The sequence below is a fragment of the Callorhinchus milii genome, unplaced genomic scaffold (genome assembly GCF_018977255.1).
Source record: "Callorhinchus milii isolate IMCB2004 unplaced genomic scaffold, IMCB_Cmil_1.0 Scaffold11, whole genome shotgun sequence".
Lineage (NCBI taxonomy): Eukaryota > Metazoa > Chordata > Chondrichthyes > Chimaeriformes > Callorhinchidae > Callorhinchus > Callorhinchus milii.
Genome location: NW_024704752.1, coordinates 12,918,859 through 12,939,605, shown reverse-complemented (window position 1 = coordinate 12,939,605; position 20,747 = coordinate 12,918,859). Strand labels below are relative to the sequence as shown.

The 20,747-nt window shown below is 40.9% G+C and overlaps 2 protein-coding genes across 6 annotated transcripts in view; both read left to right on the top strand.

Annotated features, from left to right (window-relative positions):
* Positions 1-47: 47 nt before the first annotated feature.
* On the top strand, positions 48-3,937 carry polr2d (RNA polymerase II subunit D). Its single transcript, XM_007885193.2, has 4 exons — positions 48-132; positions 1,459-1,639; positions 2,377-2,472; positions 2,744-3,937. Exons 1-4 carry the CDS (start codon positions 60-62, stop codon positions 2,820-2,822), a joined length of 429 nt encoding a protein of 142 aa, XP_007883384.1. The 5' UTR covers positions 48-59; the 3' UTR covers positions 2,823-3,937.
* A 540-nt stretch (positions 3,938-4,477) lies between these two features.
* The window catches only part of wdr33 (WD repeat domain 33), a 37,218-nt gene continuing 20,948 nt past the window's right edge, over positions 4,478-20,747 (top strand). For 4 of the 5 annotated variants that reach the window (XM_007885075.2, XM_007885027.2, XM_007885114.2 and 1 more), the window contains exons 1-7: positions 4,742-4,894; positions 10,826-11,053; positions 12,503-12,571; positions 12,921-13,025; positions 15,365-15,460; positions 15,922-16,073; positions 18,664-18,761. In XM_007885075.2, coding sequence (XP_007883266.1) covers positions 10,850-11,053; positions 12,503-12,571; positions 12,921-13,025; positions 15,365-15,460; positions 15,922-16,073; positions 18,664-18,761 — 724 coding nt within the window. In that variant the 5' untranslated portion in view covers positions 4,742-4,894; positions 10,826-10,849. Of the gene's footprint in view, positions 4,629-4,741; positions 4,895-10,825; positions 11,054-12,502; positions 12,572-12,920; positions 13,026-15,364; positions 15,461-15,921; positions 16,074-18,663; positions 18,762-20,747 lie in introns of those variants that run through there. The other variant, XM_007884980.2, reaches the window with a different exon arrangement.

The following is a 20,747-nucleotide window of genomic DNA, read 5'->3' as shown; positions in this document are numbered from 1 at the left end:
CCACACTTCCGGCGGGCGCAGTTGTTTGTCGTCTCTTCACTTCCGGCCAGTGTCCTGCGATGGCGGCGTGCGGGAGCGAGTCTCGGGTCGGAGACGTGGAGGAGGACGCCTCGCAGCTTGTGTTTCCCAAAGGTACCGCCCCGCCCGCCCGGGCTCGGGGGGAGAGAGCGGGAGGGATCCGCCGACGGCCGCGGGACAATGGGCAGCGATCAATGGTCCCGCGCGTGTGTCAGTGTGTGTCAGTGTGTGTGTGTGTCAGTGTGTGTGTGTCAGTGTGTGTCTGTGTCAGTCTGTGTGTGTGTCAGTGTGTGTCAGTGTGTGTGTGTCAGTGTATCAGTGTGTGTGTGTGTGTCAGTCTGTCAGTGTGTGTGTGTGTCGGTCTGTGTCAGTGTGTGTGTGTGTCAGTGTGTATCAGTGTCTGTGTGTGTGTGTGTCAGTGTGTGTCAATCTGTGTCAGTGTGTGTGTGTCAGTCTGTGTCTGTGTGTGTGTCAATCTGTGTCAGTGTGTGTCAGTCTGTGTCAGTGTGTGTGTGTGTCAGTGTGTGTCAGTGTGTCTGTGTCAGTGTGTCTGTGTCAGTGTGTGTGTGTGTCAGTGTATCAGTGTGCGTGTGTCAGTGTGTGTGTGTCAGTGTGTGTGTCAGTGTGTCTGTGTCAGTGTGTCTGCGTCAGTGTGTCTGTGTCAGTGTATCAGTGTCAGTGTGTGTGTCTGTGTATCATTAGAATGTGTCTATGTCAGAGAGCGTGTGTGTATATGTGTCAGCCTGGGGCAGCGGTCGCACTCTCACCTCTGAGTTAGAAGCTTGTAGGCTCAAGCCCTAAATCGACACTTGGAATCATAGTCTAAGGTGACCCTTGAATGCGGTACAGGGGGTTGCATTGTCGGAATTAGGTAAGCAGGATGCATCCCTCCAGGGAGAGAGTGCATTTTGTTCCATGGGAATTTCCATGAGAAGGTGGGATGCACAGAACTTTGGTTTGAGTACTACTATGCACTATCCACACGTGTCAGACACCTGGCTGACCCAAAAACATTTGTTATAAGATGTTTATTATTGTCACACTATCAGCTTTTGTTATCCCTTCATTGAGTGGATGGATAACCAGCAGCTGCTCATTTCTTTTCTGAGGATATGACTTGGTGCTGATTCTCCTTCTAGATTCCCCAACCACCCTAATAATGCCTCATCATAGCAACATTGCCTAATTTATTGCCAAAAGTTCAGTGGCATGAACTCAGTGGTAACAGCTTGGTAGTGCTGGACTTTAAAACATCAATATGCTTTGCTAACATCAATGTGTAATGCCCAGCAGGAGAATGTCTATTATTTTGTGGGTATGGTCATTGTGAAGGTATCAGCGCCTTGGGACTTCCTAAGGTGAAAGGCGCTATGCAGATGTAATTTTTTGTTGTTAAGGAATATTTTAATTGTAGTGGATTTGTCCTCTTATTTCCCATAGAATTTGAAAACTCCGAGACGTTGCTGAACTCCGAAGTCCATATGTTGCTGGAACACAGAAAACAGCAGAACGAGAGTGCAGAAGATGAACAGGAACTGTCAGAAGTTTTCATGAAAACGCTAAACTACACGGCCAGATTTAGTCGCTTCAAAAACAGAGAGACCATCGCCAGTGTCAGGAGGTCAGTGGTGGAGGGATTGAACAATGTTTAGCTTGCCTGGAAGATCCGAGTGTTTCCAAGACATTTCCTTTATTATGGATTGATGCAAGCTACCTATCTGGACTGAAAAAAGCAAGGACAGATAAGTGTACTATAATCTGGGGAATAGTTCAGTGTGAACATAACCTTTCAGCATTTCTTTGCCATTGGGTGGGGGGTAAAACCCAGTGATTCTAAATATCTGTTTCAGTGTAATATTGGCAGAGGCCAAGAAACTGATTGCTGCCTGCCTCTTCAATGGAGTGTTGGTGAATGTCTAAAATAGGTGCCAATGCCATTGCCTTGAAAGGCTTGATCTGGAGTACTCTAAAGGCAATAGATTTGCCGTGTTCTTTTACCATAAATAGCTGGATGAGAGATTATGTGACAGACACAGTAAACAGGGATGTTTGGGTTAGGATAATAGAAGGGCTCCTCAATGGCTTGGTTGGTAATATCTGGTTGATAATGCCTAGTGTGAAACTCAGCAATACAGATCTGGAAATTGATGTTTGTTCAGTGGTGAATGATGCTCACTTGGAAATTCAGATTGTTTTTAATTGATTAAGCGCTCTGGGACACTACCCTGCGGGAGAGGTGCTATATAAATGCAAGTTGTTGTTGATTTTCTTCTAAATTTAAGGAAAAGGGAGTGTACTGTTTATGTACGTAGTCTCGGGTTTATTTGAAGTGTAATTTGCATCTCCTTCCCTCTTTAGTCTGCTATTACAGAAGAAACTGCACAAGTTTGAACTGGCCAGTCTGGCTAATCTATGCCCTGAGACTGCAGAAGAAGCCAAGGCTCTTATTCCCAGGTCAGTGCACTACTCCTCCATGGCAGGGAACGCATATACTGCTGGACTTATTTGTACTTATATAATTTCAGCCTTGTGCCACTATTGACCTATGTATTTGGCATTATTCTGAATGCATGATGGTACATTCTTTTTTCTCTGGTACTTAAAAGGGAGTTGTTGCACCAATCAGCTATGCTACTCTTCCATTTCAGCATCAAAAANGAGTTGCCTTCGCTATTTATCCTGTCACCTGATCCTTTCCCCTGATTGTACCCTTTTTGTATCGCAGCTTGGAAGGGCGATTTGAAGATGAGGAGCTCCAGCAGATTCTTGATGATATTCAGACCAAGAGAAGCTTTCAGTATTAAGGCTACGGTTTCCTACCACTGGTTGGTGCTGCTCTCCCACGGGGACTTGTTAAAGAGTGAAAATGCAGAGGCTGTGAAATTTGAACCCAATTCTTATCTATCGTCAACATAATGGGAAATCATTCTGAATTAACTTTGGGTCTGGACATCATGCAGGATAACATTTCCAAGGCTTCCAGGATATAAGGACACCAGAATTTCCTGTGTTTTTTTNAAGAGAAAACGTTGTATTTTGTTTATCGTGATGTCAAACTGATATTTCCATATTTTTGTATCTTGTACATTTAGCCATTTGCAAGAGGTGACAAATTTAACCCTAAAAAGTTGCTGGTCTTTTTCGTTTAATTGAAGTATGAAAGTTATTTTGAATAGCATTAAAAATGCTGATAGAGTTCAGAGTGAAAACAAAGGAAAAGCTTTTATACCTCCAGTTTAAATCTGTTGAAAATCACACAAGAATATTTTTTGAAAAATAATTCAGAAGCTTTACCCTAAGACCTAGTGAGTAAAAGGTGCCAAGACGCCAAGTAAAAGGTGCCAGGGAACTCCAACACAGTGCAGACTGTTCTTGCTCCTAGCTGTGTAAAGATGCATATCATGTCAAGCTCAGGTCAAGAAAGGGTAGTTCATTTCAGCCACTTACTGGAAAATGCATTTTGGGGACATTCAGCAAATATAAATATAAATTCAGCAGTCATGTTATTCACTTTTGAATAATATGCTGACACTCATTGCTTAGACTCACACATTAAAAATGGGCACTTGCTGAGGTATCTGAGAAAGTCAATACCTGTATGTTTTGTGATTTTTCTCTTCTAACTTCATTTTTTTCGCAATTAGCGCCTCATTCCATTTAGGTCCTATTTTATTTGTCACAAAATCAGCAAGTGCCCATTTTTGCTGAAATTCGCTGAATGTCCCCAAAATGCATTTTCCAGCAAGTGGCTGAAATGAGCGCTACCCTTTCTTGACCTGAGCTTGACATGATATGCCTCTTCACACCGTGTGATATCTCCAAGGAATAAAGTTGGTAAACGTTTGTACAATTGTGCAACGTTTGTACAATTGTGCAACGTTTTGACAGGTATTGTAATAAAGTTCTGTATCAAATACAAGGATTATTTTTTTAATGTTCGTTTTTCAATTGCTTTAATTGATCAAATTTCCCATAGAGTCTCAAAGAACTTTATTTATTTGTTTTTTTTTGGGTCAGCCGGGTTGTCATTAACAACAACAACAACAAAATTACATTTATGGAGCGCCTTTCACGTCGGGAGGACGTCTTAACCCGCGTGGAAACCCATCCCCGGGCTTCGGAGTATCCGAACCAAATCGCTGCTGCGCGCCGTGAATCGGCTGCCGCGTTTCGCCCACGAAATACGCCCGTCGGGACGCCCGACAGTACGTTCCGCGAAGCGCTTCGAGACGTCTCGCAGACGCGATCAGGCGTGCTATTAAATGCCGGGATTATTATGATTATCATTATGATTATGATTTATGATGAAGCTAAGAAAAAAAACGTGGCTGCCCACCCCACACTGAGAGGCTACAGGGAGGAAGCGCGCATGCGCACTGTCGGCGCCGCCGGCGAGCGACCGACCGACTTGACTGCGGCGAGCGGTGGTGGGGGGGGCGATGACGTCAGTTCCGGCGCGGCGGAGCTGTTGGTGGAAGATGGCGGCAGCGAGGAGACGCGAGGCCTGAAGGCAACCCCCGCGACCCCCTCCACCGCCCCCACCCCAAAAAACAGAGCAGCGGGAGAACCGAACACCGCAACGGGGACGACCCGCCCAAAGCCGGACTGCAGTAAGTGAGAGCCCCCCCTCCAGCTCGGTTCCGCCGCCGCCGCCCCCCCCCCGTGTTCGCCTCAAATCACACGAGCTCCCGGGAGCGCTGATGGCGCAGTGCAATCTGGTCGCCGCCATTTTGCGGACATGTCCGGGGAGGGAACCGAATTTGGCTCCGGGAGAAAGGGCCCTTTCCTTCGCGTCGGAGGAGGGAAAACCGAACCTGGGAATGGGGAAAGGAAGAGTCGTGGCCTTCTAGGGGAGGGCAGCCCTGGAGAGAGAACGGTGCGGCGGCGGGGGTCGGGGGGAAAGAGGGCCCGATCGGGCCCCGTGGGGAGAGAGTCACTGGGCCCCGTGTGGGGGGAAGAGTCACTGGGCCCCGTGTGGGGAGAGAGTCACTGGGCCCCGTGTGGGGAGAGAGTCACTGGGCCCCGTGTGGGGGGAAGAGTCACTGGGCCCCGTGTGGGGGGAGAGTCACTGGGCCCCGTGTAGGGGGAGAGTCACTGGGCCCCGTGTAGGGGGAGAGTCACTGGACCCCGTGTAGGGGGAGAGTCACTGGACCGGGTAAAGAGACTCGGACAGACTTGTGAAATCCTCACTCGTTAGTTTTTTTAAAAAAAAACTACACGCGTATACTCATACATACATATATATATTTATTTTAAAAGTATCTCTTTGACAGGAACACACTTAAGTGGTTTACGAATACGATTCACGTTTTGAACATTTTGCTAATGTTGACAGCTATGGGGGGGTGGGAGGGGGGAAGGGATGGGGGAGGGGAGGGCGAGGGAAAGAGAAACTGCCATTAAGGCCTGGAGGAGATGGGGTCTGATACCGAGTGGAAGGAAAGCACGTTGGACGGGTGGGGTGTGTGTGTGTGTGAATGAATCCATTTTGAATAAACGTAAAAAACGTCAGTTTTTCTTTCATATCTTTGGTATCATTTGATACATTTTCAGGAGTATAGCGATTAGTCTTAAACAATATTGATCTGGTTCCATTTAATAGACTTTCTCTGCTATAAGTCGCGAAAACAAAACAAGCAAACAACTGAATATTTTTCAGTTAGAAAAGGTAGAAATGGATAACTGTTTCTGTTAAAAATATTGCAAAATTTTGTGATACATTTCATATTATGTTGGAGGTTAAAAACCAGTGTAACCAGAACAAATGTTACATTGGTTTCTTTCAAATAGTACTGAACATTTTGTATGGCAGTTATTGTGCATCCACCTGGAACAGTTAGTAAGTAGTACACTCTGAGTTAGAAGATTGTGGATTCAAGCCCCAAATCATCCTTGCAGTGGAGATACACTGCATTGTTTGAGATACCATCCTTTGGATGAGATGTTAAATTGAGCCTGTGCAGATGGATGATAAAGTTCCAGTGGCACTGTTTTAAAAGAAGAGAGTTTCTCCCTATATATTGGCCAATAATCCTTCTCGATAAAATTTGGCATGTTTGGTAGAAATTGCTGTGTGCAAATTGCCTGCCACATTTGGCTACAGAATACACAGTCATTACAGTAAATCCTGTGAAATGCTTTGAGACATCCTCCTGACATGAAAAGTGCTGTATCAAATGTAAGGATTATTATATTATTTTATTAATTAACAAAAACTGAGTTACTCCCCAAACTGATTCATGTAACGGGTAGACGATGCTACACTTTCAAGTCAAAATCAAAGTTTAGTCAGTCTTGCAAAACCCATGTTGCATGCAAGGGTTTCATCATTGGACATAGTCTCCATAACATGTACAATAAATTATTAGCACCTAAGTAATAAGTTTCCGTATTTGGGAGTGTGCAGTGTGTTAGTCCTCTGTTTTCCCTTGTCTCATCTGTCTTGTGTTCAGCTGACTTCCAGCCAAATCCAAATTTGAATGTGTTGCTCTTAACCCTGCTAGATTGACATATTCTACCATTGAAAACTTTTTGAATTTTTAACCTAGAACATTATTATTAATTGCTCAACTAAGACAGGCTACATTTTTGTTTCCCAATCATCTACTTTATCTAAAAAAATGTCAAGCTATAAAAGAAACTAACTTTGAAGAAGCCTGCCTGAGAATGTTTTTTAAAAAAATTGCATTTTAGCTGTTGCTTTGGATTTTTAATCAAGATTAATTTTTTATGAGTTCTATATATTGCAGTAGAGCCATTACTTTTCACCTGCTAATGTTTCACTGTTATGTATCACAGTAGAGCTTTGTTTTTTTGTTTCTTGTTCTTTCTGATTTGTTGTAGCTGCCCATCACTCCTGGTCTGCACCTCACTAATTAAGATGACAATTGGAGTTTTCTGCTTCTCACCACTGTTCAGTAATATCTGCTGGAAAGTGTGCATGAAGACAGTATTTGGCGTGCATATCAGGTTGACTGCAACACTATAGTTGAGATTCATGCATAAATAAGGACAGGATACTGCATGGTTCATTTGGAGTTTTATTCCAATAAAACGGAAAAAATAAATGTATTCAGTGCCTATTGATATCGAAAGCTTTCAAATGTGAAGTACTTTTAGATATTTAAGTTTGACTTTTGTAGACAAAGTGGCAATCAAACTGCACCTGCAATATTCCACAAACAACAATTAGATGAATTACAACAAATTCTTTATATAGCAATTTTCAAAATAATAATAATCCTTGTATTTTATACGGTGCCTTTATTGTGTTAAAATGTTTCAATGTTTCATATGATTTACTGTAAAGTGTAGTGACTGTATTTGTATGTGGAATGCTTTACAGAGACTTTGCTCGACACTGAACAGTGAAGAAGGATGCAACTTTTTAAACACGTTTTTAAGATGGAGAGGGAGGAGTTAAGGGACAGAGTTCCAGTGGGGGCAGAATGGCTGATGATGGGTTGTAGGGGGTAAGGAATGCACAGCAGGCTCGAACATACCAAGAAATGGACCTGGAAAGGCCGGCATGGAGGGAATTTGAAAAGTCTAGTATATGGGTGAAAAGATGCAAGTGAGGGCTTTTGCAGCATTAGGCCTCAGATAAGTTTGTAGGCGCAGATGAAGGTGCAGAATAGCGGTCTTGGTCAGGTACTGACGGAGGAAAGAGAGCTGAGGGTTGAACTGAACTTCCAAATCACACACTGATATAATGGGTTGGAGAGAAATGTGGGAAAACTGAGGAAGAGTTGGTAGGAGCTGCGGAGAATGTTTTCTGTGTTGCCCTCATTAAACTGGACAGGCCTGAGTCTGCTTTTACTTGATGTGCAGTCTTTGTCAATGGGGATTAATGGGCAATGATCCATCTGTGTATACTGACTGATATTTCCTTGGGGTATCAGTCAATTATATCTGACTGCTTTCTAATTGAACAACTAATATGGTGCAGGTTGAGTATCTATACTCCTCATTCCTTATTTGCAGAACCTTCCTAATTGGCAGGGCTTAATAATAGCATCTTGCTTGAGTCAGACATTGTGGGTTCAAACCCCACATCAGGAGCTCACCCAGTCTATGCTGACAATCTAGTATGGTGCTGCAGTTATGCTCCATTGTTGGAGGTCCCATCTGCCTGTTCAGATGTTTTTTGAATATTTCATGGTACTATTTGAAAAGAGATGGGAGTTTCTCCTCTTATCCTGGCCAACCAAAACCCCAAAGAAGATTGGCTATTCATTCCATAGCTATTTGTAGGATACAAATATCTGTACACAAATTGGCTGCTGCATTCACCCACAAAACACTCAGTCACACCACGTTACAGTGAAGTGCTTTCAGAAGTCTTGAAGATATAATAGGGTGCTATATCAAATGCAAGGATTTTTATTATTTAAATTGACAGTGCTCCATTGGCAAACTATGCAATTTTAGCTGGTAAAACTCCAGCAATAGCCCAGCACACACTCTGCAGTTCCCAAATCTTGACTTTCGCTAAGCTGTACCAAATGTAATTTGTAGTTGAACAGGGAGAGAATGTGCATTTCATTCTAGAGTGAAAATTTCTATGTGTAGGTGGCATACATATATAGAACACTCTCTGGTTTGGATATTCTTAAGCATGGTGATGCGTGTGTTGGACACCTGGCTGACCAACATAAATTTGAGTCATCGAGGAACTCCTATGATTATATATATCTATGTCGTGCTTTATATAATCAATTATTTAATTTTTTAAAATAATTTAGCAATAATGGGCAACTGAAGAAAATTCCAGCAAACTGGTTAAAATGTTATACTGCAAACGAGAAGGGTTTTGTATAATAATCAATGCCTTTTTTCCAAATGTGCTGTGAACTTTGTGCATAAAGGCTTCATTGCCTTTTACTGTACTTGTTCTATTGCCCACACAATATACAGTCAATTCACCTTACAGTATATTCTGTGAAGCACATTGAGATGTCTCAAAGATGTGATGAGGCGCTATATCAAATGCAAGAATTATTATGATTTATGTGGGACTTCACCATGTTATTGTGATCATATAGATCTAGATCTGTATTTCTTTTTATCTTAAGCTACTTTGAGACTACATTTGGCTTACAGCGAAATCTTGAGTTGAACGAAATGATTACAGCTTAGCGTTGCATGACAAAATAAATTATTTTTTGTAAACAGTCAAACTAAATTAAGAGATACTAGACAAGTTGCAGACATAAGTAATGGATATGATGTTACACGTGTGAAATGCTTTATCCAAAGGGGATATGGGGGTTCATAGATAAAGCTCTAGGGGGTAACTGGGCTGTTTCCAGTCTACTAGTAGTGGATGGTGAAAGTTTCTGGAGAAAGGTTTCATTAAAGATTCAAAGTGTGTGTGTACGAACCCCCAGTTGCAGAATATGTTGTAGTGAAGCATACAAACCCTGACTACTGTATACAAAGCATATGTGCTTTGTATACAGTGGTCAGGATTTACTGGTGTGTGTACTTTTATGTTTGTGTACATCTTTATGATGAGATTTTCATTTTCAATGTTTACAGATTCTCTTTCTTCCCCACTCCTGAGCATTTAGTTTTATTTAGATTTCTAAATTTTAAACTGAAGTTCTGTTTGTGGTTTAAATTCTAGATGGGTTACAATAAACAAAATACAGATAGAGAGAGAGTGTGAGAGAGAAAATCATTGGTATTCAGAAATCAACATCAATTTTGAACTGTTTGCACTTGCAGAGTATCATGAGTAGACCATTCAGTCAGTAACCCTGCCCGATCTGCATTTTATTTCTTGCAAATCTTTTAATCCCATTTCCCTACATTTGAACTTAATTGAGCACCACCTGGTGAAGCACCATGTCTATTATCTGAGCTACATGTTTGATCATGGAGGGGAAAATAAACCTAGAGTTTTGTTTCCTGATAGCTATCCAGAGATCTCTGTTCTGTGGTTGTTATGAGGCTAAGACCAGCTTCAGCTCATGGTTGAATAGCTTTCCATCAAACAGGGAAAAAAGGCTATTGCAGAGATGAAAGGACAGCTGGGTAATCCTGGTTTGAGTTTGAAAATATTCTTTGCACAGCTGTATTTCCCATTTGGAAATGTTTTAGATAAAGCATTGCTCTATTGTCTCTGAGAAATGGTAGCAGTTTTGTGTTGAGGGCTGGCAGATAGAATTAGAGTATTTGAAGATTCTAGATTATTGTGATTTCATGATCAGTTTTCCTGGTTTATCATCCTATTTTAATGGTGCAAATCATCTAATAGCAGTGCCTTAAACCTGCTGGGATGTCTCTGTTCCAGTTCAAAATGGTTTCTGTGGAGTAACAATGTGAATTGTAGATAAGTATGCATGCTCAATACAGTAGTTAATTATTGATAAAACAAGCCTTTATTTCATACTATTGAAAAGTTTTGTGACATTGCCACACTAAGGTGTAACAGCAGATATTTAGACACTCTGTACCATTAAGGTGTGCAGAACTGTGAAATGCAGCTTTAGGGATTATTATAAAATATATTTTCTCTTAGTTGTTTCCTCTGTGTAATAAGTGATGGGCAGAAGTGATTGTTTTCATTCATGGGGTAACTTTTCCTGAGCTATCCAATCAGTATCACTTTGGAGATAGCTACTATAAGCTACTGGTGGATAATTTTTGGAAGAAAGTTAAGGAATTGTGGTTGATTGTAACTGGGATAGTAACAATAAATACATTTATAACAATTAGATTAATTGTACCAAAATGGTGGTGTTTCTATTTAAACTGTATAAACTCATATCTACAAAAGCCTATCTTGTGTATTTTTCAACAGGTCCGTTAAACTAATTTTCTCATCATGGCAATGGAAATAACTTCTCCACCTCGGTTCTTCCACATGCCGAGGTTCCAGCATCAAGGCCCTCGGCACAGCTTTTATAAACGGCCTGATTATGCTCAGCAGCAAGCCATGCAGCAACTGACCTTTGATGGCAAGCGTATGAGAAAGGCCGTCAATAGGAAGACAATCGATTATAACCCGTCTGTTATTAAGTTCTTAGAGGTGAGTACATGAGAAACCTGATTCAGAGAAGTTCTGTAACAGTGAGATCTGATATTCACTATTATCCATAGGCTTGTTTTAGAGTATGCGGTACTCCGAATACACCAAGTGTATGTTAATAATCCTTGCTATTTCATATAGTGCCTTATCACGTCTTCGAAACGTCCCAAAGCACTTCACAGAATATACTGTCAAGTGAATTAACTGTATTTTGTTGGCGTAGCAAGGCAGCCAACTGCACACAGCCGTGTCCCACAAACAGTTGTGGATTGAGTGAAGCCCCATTTTAATGTGATAGTTTGGGTGCATAAAATCCCAATCACTGTTGCAATGTGTTGCATTCATTGGTCAGCACTACTGCATGTGCAGTGTGATCAGAAAGTGGTAACTTCTCATGATCGCTTCCACCGGTTACTGGGACATCACTAACTGCGGGTGGGGGGGGGGGGCTTCTAAACCTGCGCAGTATGTGAGGGAAGCTGGCTAGTCAGAGCTGGAAGGGTACCAAGCAGTGCAACTCGAGTTATCCTGAAGTCCCTTGTAACATGATCTGAATGTGCTTGGTCTTCTGATGAGCCTTATGGTTAGGTTTCCAGAGGCTACTCGAGGCTATGATGTTTGTTCAGCACGCTAAAGTTCCCCAAGTGATGGATTTCTTCATTAAAGCTAGGTACTGTTGTGTTCATTATGCAACTACAGCCATATGAATTGGAGTGCCCTGAATGTATCCCCGAGTATGTGCTGAGTTATATGATGGCAGTAGTTTTCCAAGTGACCTCTGTGTTCCTGGAAGGGGGAAATGAAGGAGGATCCCCATTTTGTTTGGCTGTCCCCTGCTGAAGGGCTCTGCTGGGACAAATCAGACATGGTTGCTTTCCCTCAGTTAAATAGCAGTATTAGCAAATAGAAGCATTAGCAACTTATGATCGGCGGACACAAGTTAAACCCTGTTATGATGGGTAGTTGGGGGAGGGGGGGAATCGACAATTACACCCCATTGTTAACCTGCTTAATAATGGAGATTAATTGTACATCAGTGCTTTCACGTTCACTGAACCTGTGTGCAGAAAGCCAGCTGGCTTCCGTGGTAAAAAAGGGCTGACTTTTGGGTCATCAGGTGGCCACCTGTTGATCCAGAAGTTGGTCACTTTTAGCATGAGAGAAACCAGCTGACATTTTGAAGCAAGGCGATGTGATGAAGCAAGTCAGGCAGTGCATGTTGGATATTTTTGGTAAGAAAAGGTGGAGGTCTACAGCCAATCGTGTTATAAACAAATCCACATTATAATGAAGTATGCTATATTAATATTCTACTATAAATAAATATGGACCTAAACCTTTTGACTTATTGTTTAAAGCTATACTGTATCATTGCTGAATAGCACTGTATATTTATATATTCAAGTCAAGTTTATTTGCTAATCAAGGTATGTATTTTTTTCTTATTAGAACCGCATCTGGCAGAGAGATCACAGAGACCTTCGAGCAATACAGCCAGATGCAGCTTATTATAATGATGTAAGCATTTTAGGAGTGTCTGTGCATTTTATACATTAATTTGTCATCTATTATATTTCATCTGCAAAGGCTTGATACGGAGTACTTATGGAAGCGCTCTCTTTCCCCAAATTGGCATCATACTCTTGGACATGCAAACACTCAAAAATATCGTGTTTGAAAAAAGTTCTGCTGGTGATTGCAGCTTATGCTTTTGTCTTATTTTCCATTAATGTGCTTTGGTACATTTCCGTCTCGCTCTTGTGTTTCTACTGTTGACTGAACTGGGTTTTCTGTTTGGTGCAGACCGAATTGATAAATTTGTCATTTGTTTCTTAGTATTGATGTTGTCTGATCTTTTGTATTACAGTTAGTACCACCTATGGGAATGCTTAAGAATCCCATGAATGCAGTAACAACAAAATTTGTCAGAACTTCAACCAATAAAGTGAAATGTCCCGTGTTTGTTGTCAGGGTAAGTACAGTGTGCAAGCATTTAAGATGGGATTTAAAACTGAAGATGTGGATCTTCTGATATTTTAACTTGATGTCATACTTGTTCATTGCATACTATCAGAAAGATTGGCTTGTGTATGGCATTGGATTACAAATTAAAACGAAAATCGAAATTTAACTGCCAATTACATCTTGCTTAAGCAGTGCATGTAACTGGCTGATTTGTCAGCAGGGAGCAAGGAGTATGTGGTGCAGGTGTTCTGGCTATAATGCAAGGTATGGTAGGCTGGAATTATCAGTAACAATTTTTTTTGGTTAGCTGGGGTGTCTGACACATGTGGAAACCCATTACCATGTTTAAGAGTATCCAAACCAAAGAGAGTTCCATGCATTTCCACCTATACTGTTGAAATGGAACGCGCATTCTCTCCCTGGAGGAATGCATCCTGCTTATCTAATTCCGGGGAGTATTAGGCGCAGTATTAGGCCGAGGCTTGGGGACCCCAGAGTACACATTGGGATACTGCTGAAGGCTAACCAGCTGAAACCATATAGCTTGCCTTAAAAGTACCGTTGCACAAGCTTTCCTTCTGTTTTTGCAGCTAGGACCATCCTACCTGCTAGGGTTTTGGCTTGCAGAGTTAACAGGAGCTCAATGGGAAGGGTTGCTGTCCTGAATCAATGAGCTGCCTTTCCAAGTCCTGCTAATGAGCCACTCAGCAGTGAGCTCATCATCAATGCCCTGAAGAACTGCGGACCTGCCTGCATCAGGTGTTGGAATTGGATTCCTGAGACACGGTTGGCTCGATTCTGACACTCCATTACCAAACGTGACACATTGGAATCAGTTCAGCTCTAGGGAGACCCTGCTCACCTCCCTCCAAGGAGGATAGTCACTCGTTAGTCATTTGACATTCAACAAGTGGGGGTTTGAGCCCTTACTAGGTGGATGGCAGTTACCAGCAACTTCCTGGGAGCTTCCTGCATGAAATGCATGAGAGCATTGTCACCATCTTCCTGCCCAAAGCTTGGACATGCATCCCTTCCCATTTTAAAGATTCCACCAGTTGGAGGTGTAGAGCTTGAGCAGCATCTTCCTGCCTCTCTGCAAACCAAACCAGATGCATTCCATGGCTGGATGTAAAGATGTATGCTCACAAACCTTCCAGCAGCTGTTGTCTCAAGCCTCCCAAGTTTCATCACCAGCTATCTGACGGACATTTGCATTCAGCATGGTGGGAGGAGCTTTAGAGGACAGATTGTGATGTGCCAGCCACCTTGATGTTCTTGAGGTCCAAGCGTACTGAGTAAGGTTTATTCAGCATCAGCTGCTTCGTGTGAGGCTTTGGCAAATAGACGTGGCTGCCATGAAGCCGACTGCTTCCAGAGTGCTTAGCGACAAGTCAGTGTAGGCCAGAGCCCTCACTCCCTGCAACCGCTCCCTGTGCCACAAATCCACCTCACTGCTTGATCCTGGACTTTGCAAATGGGTTGGAGGAAGTTCTTCTGCTGCACCTCAGAAGTTTAGATCCATAAAGGAGAAAACAAAAATAACATTGTATCATGGCTTTCATGCAAAAATAAATGTCTCAAAGCACTTTACAAAATACACAAAGTGAAAAGGAAAATAAATGTTGTATACAAACATGACACCTAATCTTGACAGGTAACTTCTCATAAATAAGGAGATGAGCAACCAATTAATTGGATGAAATGGGGACTACTGTTTTAAATAGCATTAGTATTCATATCACTTTCTGGTTGTTATATTTTACAAACACTTCATTATTTATGCTGTGACAGTTAATGTCACATTCTGAACTCTTGGTGTTTGTCAATGATATTGTAGTTTTTTTTCTAATGTAACTTTTAGTATAAATCATTTCTAGTATTTTTAGAATTAAAGGGCACGACCACACAGTATTAAATGTGAACCAATTATTATGGGCTTCTCAGAACATCCTTCATTTTCTCACAATTTAAACATGGTTTTAATATAATCATATTGAGGTCGTTAACATAATGACCAACAAGGATCTCATTCTGATGCAAGTCTTGAAACCTCTGAGTGGGACATTTTGCTCTGGTCTAAGTGCTACTAAACTAGTACTGGCTGGAAAGGTTTTGCTCAGTAATGTCAATCGTATCAAGATTTTAGATTCAGAACAATTATACAAGGGGATCCTATTAGAAAGGTGCATCGTTGGAGTGCGAGTCCTGTGGATCTGTAGTTCCTGGAAGTGCATTAAACTATGTCACCCTATATGTGTCCATTGTACAATTGTAGTGCAAAATATGCTGTAAAGATTGTAATGCATTTCCTCATACAGGTGAATAACTGTCTCTTTCTGTATTTAGTGGACTCCTGAAGGAAGGCGTTTAGTCACTGGTGCTTCAAGTGGAGAGTTCACACTCTGGAATGGGCTCACATTTAACTTTGAAACTATTTTACAGGTATGACGGTTATCACTATTCGATCTTCTAGGGAAGGGAGGGAGAATGGAGTGTTTCCTGCAGCTCGCTTTGATTGTGGGAAGAGCTTGTACTGTGGCAGTAATGAAAAGCAGCGCCCCCTGCTTGAGGTGTAAAAATGCTATTTTTCACCATATGCTTCTACACCATATTTTATATTGGAGCTGGAATTTCTAACACCAAGGGAAGTTAAACCATTAGCTGCTTAAATCCAGACCCAGCTATGCAGTCTGCCAAAGGGACATTAGCATGAATTCGTAATACTGTTCTTAACTCAAAGTTAGTGTGTATTTAAAGGCTGTAGTGAATTTAAAAATCTGAATGGCATTTTAAAAAGAGTTGGAATCTTTTAGCGAGCAGAATTGATATCACACGAGAGAGCACTCAATAACAATGGGCAAACAAGAGTGTATCACAAATGGAACTGTTCTTTTTCTCTACAGGCTCATGACAGTCCGGTCAGAGCTATGACCTGGTCTCACAATGACATGTGGATGCTGACAGCTGACCATTGTGGATATGTAAAGTACTGGCAGTCCAACATGAACAATGTGAAGATGTTCCAAGCTCACAAGGAGGCGATTAGAGAGGCCAGGTGGATTAATGCTATGCAGTTTTCTGTAGGGATTGGTATATTTATACTGTCATTTCAATGTATTCTAGGTGGAGTTGTGCATGGTTTCAAGGAGACCCTAGGAGCGATGCTCTACATTTCATATTCAATATTTTCATTTGTTTCCTCTTTTACACAAAATGCCACGTTGTCTACTATAGAACTATGGTGCAGTATTTATACTTTGCCATTCTTGAGAAATGTGGATGTTGGCAGTATGCTGTACTGCTGTGAGCTTTGCTGCAGTGCTAATGTATACGAGTATTCCTCTTATGAGTTCTTTGTAAGCAAGATTTTTACATTTTTAAATAAAGCATTTCCTCTTTTTTTAAACTGAATAAAGGTTAAAACTTCAGAAATAAAACCAATTTCAACACTGAAGTAAAATGGTCAGCGGAATCCCAGCGGTGGTGATATTTACAGGAATTTAAAAATAAATACTTAGACCATGGTTACTGGGAACATCCAACTGCATACAGTGGAACACTGGAATCAAGAGCTGCAAAACAAAATTAAATTTTAAACAATTTAAAAAAATATTTCCACCAGCAAAATAAAATAAAGTGGCAGGTCTTGCAGAAAGTAACTTAGTTACTATGTGCTTGTGATCTGACTGAGAGCAATAAAACAATCTAAGTTTAGCCCATTCCACTCAGGGTTTCCATTATAACGAGAAGATGTCACAGTTTTCAGTATTGTGAGAAACTCCGTTGTGGTGGTGCCAGATCAATCTTTTAAGTCATTTCAATTTGAAAAATGGAGGCAAACAACCCCATCAGCCGTTTACAGGGTTGATTTTTTTTTCTGGAAAGTTTCCAGGTCCCATACATCCTGGGAAGGTGTCCACCTTTTAAGTGCCATTAAAATGAAGTTTTTTATTACCAGTTTAATTCCACTAGATGTCACTTTTGTAGTTGTCAGATCATGGTGCAGTAACAAATGCAAGAGCATAACGCGCCAGTTAAGGGGCACGACACAGCCATAGTCATAGGTTCAAAAATAGAAGCACTTGAAGTTGCCCATTCATGAAAATATCAGTAGCCAGTGCACAACATTGTTACTGATGTTTAAGTGGGTAGAGTTGATGGAAGACTAGGTGTGAGCTCAGAGTGACTAATGGGGCTATGCCTGTGAAATATCTTACCACTTGCAACGCGACAAGTTGTGTCTTGGGTTTGACATTTGCAGATACTTTTCACCTCAGCAAAACGTGGCTGAAGCAGGGAAAGGTTTTCTGACTGAAATGTGCAATCATAGAATTTCAGTGGAACCTTGGTTATCTGCCTTGCTGGAGGAGGCCACCTGTAGATGATTGAAATTGGTGGATAATTGATCGTCCCCAAGTGTTGTTGTATGTATGTCCAGGAATCATGATATTGTGCTGACAGGCTGTCTGAGATAGCTTTTTTTTCTCTCGCTTTGGTAAAAAGAAACGTTGTGTAGTTATCGCTAAACAAAAACCATGGCTATTTAAACCATTTCTTTTTGACAATAATATATTTTCCATAGAATTGTGCCGCACAACTTCTCATGCTTAAGCAACATAGCATATTTCTTAAGAAATTTCTTAATAGTTATGAGTTATAAAATATCAGAATACAACATCGGTTATTACTGCCCAGCTCAAAACTGCCTTAAGATCGGTCTTCCCTGACATGTTGACTCTGACTCTAAATTCCTCATCATTCCTGCAATTCATGGAATTACTTTTTTATTATCAGATATTAGGTCACAACTGGAACAATGCTGAATGATTTGTATTCTGCACGCAGTCCCTCCATAAACCCCCATAAACCATGCCAAGCTGCCTCCTTAAAAAAATATATAAAGCCATTATTTTTGTTTGAATTCTTTGAGAAAATATAATTGAAACCACCAGGTATTAATGTTATTGAGAACATTTATACAAAAATGATACCTACCTCTCATCTGTATTGCCCTGTCTCCATTGCTAATTTGTGGAAAGGAGGGGTCGGGGGTGAGGGTTGATGGTGGTCAATCAGTCCACTCCTCACTCTTCTCCAATGAAATGGTGGATTATCAAGATTCTCCCAGACTCTAAATTTCAGCGTTGTTATGGGCAATTGCTTTCCATAACCCCTGTCTGTTTCCCTAGGCAAAGTTTGAAAACTGCAACACTTGGAAGTGTTTTACAGCTTCCCATTCAATCCTACATTTTTAAAATACATTAATTAATTGTGATAAGTACACCAAATTAATTACTATTGCCAGTTAGAAGAATTTTTGCAGAATAACTCTCATGGGTAATAAAATTAAAGTATAATAACTGCGTGCAGTTCTTAGGACGATACAGGAGTAAGCTGCATTGAACAATTTAGTTATACCATCTTTTGGCAGTGGCCATCCATGGCCAAATTATCACTGTATATCTTGTCCTTGGCAGTGTATAAACTGACTTTAGGACCTGTTTAATAAGCCATTAAGGTTATTCTTGTTAATTTCTGGGGTCCATTTGTAGAGAAAGTGTATGTGAAGATGCCCCAGATTGGGCTTAGTTCGGCTCCTGTTAAATGCTGACTTCTTTCCCCTACTGTGTGTCTTCATGTAACAGTTTCTCACCTACGGATAATAAATTTGCCACATGTTCTGATGACGGCACAGTTCGAATCTGGGACTTTCTTCGATGCCATGAGGAGCGAATTCTTCGAGGTATGTACAGCAAAAAAAAACACTACTGTATCTGCTATATGCTGGTCATCGTGATAGAAATGAATATGTACATCTCGAAATCCCCCAAGTCCAGGCTCTCAGCACACTGCTGTATTTGAAAGATTTTGTGTTATAATCAAATATCTGCTTAAAGGCATTTTTTCCACCCAAGGAATACAAAAGCGTGTTTAGCAATCATGCTTCTTCACACATGTTTAAGAAGTGTTCTCGTTTCTCATTGTCAGTACTCTGGAGAGACATCCCCATTTGTTTCCTCCCATGTGTCACATTCTGTGTCTACTCATCTGAGATGCTGAGATTAAAACAGAACAGTTCTGTGAGATCCCTTGTTCAGTAGAAGTCTATATCCTGGGGGTGGGAGAAGCAGGCAAGCATTATTTGGATTTTCAAGTTCTGAATTTTGATCCCAAGAAATTCCACCAGAAAATCATGTCTGGGATGCACACTCTTGGTGACATGAAAAGCTTTACTGTACATACCCCTGTATCTGAGTCGCATATAGTCACATGCAGCTGTAAACACCACCAACCCACCCAGTGCTTCTGTGTGATGGAGCCCACTGTATTAATACAGGATGACCTTTCCCTTGAATTCATGGGCAACAGAAAATTAAATTTAGCTAAAATCGTTTATTTTGAAGCATACTTGCAAGAGCACATGTTTCAAATTCCAGTGGTAGTTGCTTTTACTCTGCTGCTAGTACTGTAGTTTGTCAGTTTCAGTGAGGTCCCTGTGGATCTAGTCTTTCTAGATGTGTACATCTGCTGCTTAGCAACAGATGGGGACATTCTGCATGCAGTTCCACAGAGGATTTTATTGTTGAATTTTGTGAGAATGTTTACTATAATTTGTGATACAAGAAGCTATTTGTGTGCTTCACAGGATTGTTTCCAACAAGAAATTAAGTAATAAATGCAAGGATTATTTTATAACTAGTTTCCTAGTCCTTGGCAGTAATTTAAGATTAAATCCCTACCATAATTGTAACAGGATTTAAGGTAGAGTTCAATTCAAAGATGATTAAAATGCACATTAGGTGGAACCTAAACAATTTAAAATGACCTGTATTGCGATTCCAACATCTTAAATATGGCAATTATACCTGACTGTATGATTTGCTTATACAATGGGGCTTATTAAGTGGCTAATTCATAGTGTTTGAAGGAAAGAGATACAGATTTGGAAAGCTGGCAGTGCAAATATTCATTGAAACTTGTATCTACAATATTACTCAGCTAGTAGAAAGCTCTCTTGACTTGAGAGTAATGTGCATACCACTCCACTCTGAAATAGCAATTTGAAAATGTATTTGGTATTCTACGAGCTAAAATCTAATACAGTAAGTTGATCTGCTTTGCTGTTTTGATCCAATGCATTCCCAAGGTTTTATTGTCTGATTGAAACAGCATTATTCTGTATTCACCATTGTAAAATGCCCAATAAGTTATCTAAAATAATCGGCGTATTTTTGTCATTCAATACTCTGTCCTTGCTATGCAGATATTCATGGCTGCAATAGTCCTTTGAGGACTGAAGTAGCATTGTTGCCCTTCATTCCAATGTATTACTTTCAGATCACATTCATGAGTGCTTTTCTTAGTCCTATCTCAGTGGTACTTAGTCCCTGGAAACGTATTTTTGGCTCAAAACATCTTAAACAGTGAAAGGGTGCTCCTGGACTGAAAGACATTTTCACGTCCCAGCTTTTATTGTGCCTTTCACATGACTTGTTCTGTTTCTTTATGGCACACTTCTGGGATAATGGGATTTAATGTTTTCTTTATCTGCAGTAACAATCAGCAAGTAAATATCTGAAAGTGAGATTATAACAGCAAACATGGTACGATTGAGATGCCCACTTCCCTGTTGTAGTTTGTTTGAAATCTGAAGCACAATCTGTGGGAATTCACAGACAAGCAACACTTCTTGGTGCATAATATTAAGTTGATTCAAGCAAGAACCAAC